Below are 3,348 nucleotides of genomic sequence, written 5' to 3'. Positions count from 1 at the left end.
GACTTCCTGACTTCAGAATATACTACAAAGCTAAAGTCATCAAAAGAGTATGGTACTGGCACAAAAATAGAAATATAGATTAATGGAACAGGATGGAAAGCCCAGAAATAAACCCAAGCACCTCTGGTCGACTAATTTATGACAAAAGAGGCAAGAACATAGAGTGGAGGAAAGACACTTCAATAATTGGTGCTGGGAAAACTAGACAGCTACATGTAAAAGAATGAAATAGAATGCTCTCTAACACCATACACACAAATAAACTCAAAATGGGTTAAAGACCTAAAAATAAGGCCAGATACTATAAAACTCCAAAAGGAAAACATGGAACACTCTTTGACATAATTGTGGCAATATCTTGTTTGATCTTCTTTCTAGAATAATGAAAATTAAAACAAAAATAAACCAATGGGACCTAATTAAACTTAAAGCTTTTGGCACAGCAAAGGAAATCATAAAAGAGAAAAATGAAAAGACAATGTACAGAATGGGAGAAAAAAATTTGTAAATGAGGCAACTGACAAGGGATTAAGCTCTAAAATAAGCAAATATCTAACAAAGCTCTCAATCAGAAAAAAAAAATCAAAAAATGGGCAGAAACTCTAAACAGACATTTCTCCAAAGACAAACAGATGGTCAAAAAGCACATGAAAAAATGTTCAACACCACTAATTATTAGAGAAATTCAAGTCAAAATTACAATGAGATATCACCGCATACCATTCAGAATGGCCATGATTAAAAAGTCTACAAACAATAAATGCTGGAGAGGGTGTGGAAAAAGGGGAACCCTCCTATACTGTTGGTGGGAGTGTAAATTGGATCAACCAACATAGAGGACAGTATGAAGGCTTCTTAAAAAACTAAACATAGAACTACTATATGATCCACCAATCCTACTCCTGGACATATATCCAGAGAAAACCGTAATTCAAAAAGATAAATGCACCCCAATGTTCACTGCAGCACTATTTACAATAGCCAAGACATGGAAGCAACTTAAATGTCCATTGACAGAAAAATGGATCAAGAAGATGTGGTATATATACACAATGAGATATTAGCCCCCAAAAAATGAAATAATTACATTTGCAGCAACAGGGATGAACCTAGAGATTACCATATGATATCACTTACATGTGTAATCTAATAAAAATGATAAAAAGAACTTATTTCTAAAAGAAAATCAAACTCACAAATTTCAAAACCAATCTTACGGTTATCATAGGTGAAACCATTGAGGGGAGGAAAGAATTGGGAGGGTGGGAATACCCACCTTTTCTGCCTTAAAGTCCTAAGAGTTAAGACCCAATGTCACTTAGGTTACTCCTGATTGCTTTAAATGGTTATCTTAGTTTCTTGTCCTTAGAACCTGGAATCAGAGGATATCTCCCTTTACCACATTCCCTTGAGATTAAATTGAGAAGAGACAGAGACCAGGCTGAAAAGAGCAATCCTTATCTTTCTCTGCTTTGGAGAAACAAATCTCCCAGATAAAAATCCCCATCACAGCACCCAAAAGACCACAGTTCTCAAACTCAATACTCTTTCAAAGGGGTTTTTTTAAATAAAATGAATAAACGATTAAATCTAAGTTCACTGGAATCCATATCTCCAATGACAGAGCTTCACGAGAATTCTAAACATACCTTAGTCAAAAACCTCACACAAGTTTACCATTCTGGATTTGCCATTCAATTTTTTCCACTTAAAACCTTATAACCTCTGAAAATAAGCTAGAGAATGATAGAATGAACTACCTTCTTCCATACTGTCTATGAAAGGATAAAGGGCTGATCCACCTCTTCATTTAGGACTTTTCTTATGAAGTGGCTTATATAATGAACTTATTTTTTCCTTTATTTAAATCACCTGCATTTCTATTTTAATTTGTTTCTATTTTCTCCATGTCTTTATTTTTTTTTATTTCTTTATTTTATGACCATACCCAGGGCATATGGAAGTTCCCAGGCCAGAGACTGAATCTGAGCTACAGCTGCAGCAACAGCAGATCCTTTAACCCACTACACCAGGCTGGGAATCAAGCCCACACATCCACAGTGACCTAAGCCGCTGCACTCAGATTCTTACCCACTGTGCCATGGTGGGAACTCCTCAACAGCTTTATACATTGGGTTCCCTTACTAAGATTTGGCATCAATAACAATAAAGGTTGCACAATTTCTATTCAGAACATCCTTTTCTTCAAAGTCTTACTCAGTGCAATTTGGACATCTTTGTTCCTCAAACTGTAGATAAAAGGATTCATCATTGGCCCCACAATGGTGTAAAAAACTGTGGAAACTTTCTCTTCATCCAAAGACCCAGCAGGAAAAGGCTTAAGGTACATGAATGCTGATGACCCAAAGAAAAGAGAAACCACAATTATGTGGGAGCTGCAGGTACTGAAGGCTTTGGACCTGCCCTCTGTAGAGCGAATGCGGAAGACATTGGAGAGGATCAAGGTGTAAGAAATGGAGATGGTGAGACTGGGCACTATGACATTGATGCCCACTACAATGAAGACCACCAGCTCAGTGATGTAGGTGCTTGTGCAGGAAAGCTGGAGGAGAGGAGGTATGTCACACATATAATGGTTGATGATGTTGCCATCACAGAAGCTGAGTCTCAGCATGCACCCAGTGTGGGCCACGGCACCCACCAGTCCCATCACATATGCACCCATCGTCAGCATGAGGCAGACCTGATGGGACATGGACACCTTGTACAGAAGGGGCTTACAGATGGCCACATATCGGTCATAGGCCATTGATGTCAAAATATAGCACTCATCAATAACAAAGAAGGAGAAGAAATAGAGCTGAGCCATGCACTCTGCATAAGAGATGATGTTCTGGTTTACAAAAGTCATCAGCATTTTAGGGGTGATGACAGAGGAGTAGCAGAGATCAACAAAGGAAAGGTTGAAGAGAAAGTAGTACATGGGAGTGTGCAGGTGAGGGTTCAGACCAATCAGAATAATCAAGCCGATGTTCCCCACCATAGTGACCACATAGGTTCCCAAGAAAATGAAAAAGAGAGGCAGCTGGAGTTCTGGCTGTTGTGTTAAACCCAGCAGGATAAACTCAGTCACTGAGGAGACATTCCCTGAGGCCATTCTTCCCTAGAAAACACCTGTGGGAATAGGACAAGGGTAACATTAAACTGCATACCCAGCTCTCCCCACCCAACCCCACTATAACAAGATTCAAACCCAGAATGCGAGAATGGACCCAAGCCCACCCTTCTGTGTGCCTTTGTTTTCTCCTTAGTATGAAGGCTGAGGGAATTGTTAAAGATGTGTATCAAAAACACTAATGGGCAAGTTCTGTAGGGATAAGATACAGT

The 3,348-nt window shown here is 39.1% G+C and overlaps 1 protein-coding gene across 1 annotated transcript; it reads right to left on the bottom strand.

Moving 5' to 3' along the window:
• Nucleotides 1-2,188: 2,188 nt before the first annotated feature.
• Nucleotides 2,189-3,127, bottom strand: LOC125111071 (olfactory receptor 8B3-like). Its single transcript, XM_047752859.1, has one exon. The coding sequence runs from the start codon at nt 3,116-3,118 to the stop codon at nt 2,189-2,191; it is 930 nt and encodes a 309-aa protein (XP_047608815.1). The 5' UTR covers nt 3,119-3,127.
• Between the last annotated feature and the right edge of the window lie 221 nt (nt 3,128-3,348).

Source organism: Phacochoerus africanus, chromosome 11 (assembly GCF_016906955.1).
Source record: "Phacochoerus africanus isolate WHEZ1 chromosome 11, ROS_Pafr_v1, whole genome shotgun sequence".
Lineage (NCBI taxonomy): Eukaryota > Metazoa > Chordata > Mammalia > Artiodactyla > Suidae > Phacochoerus > Phacochoerus africanus.
This window is presented reverse-complemented; position numbering and strand designations above follow the sequence as displayed.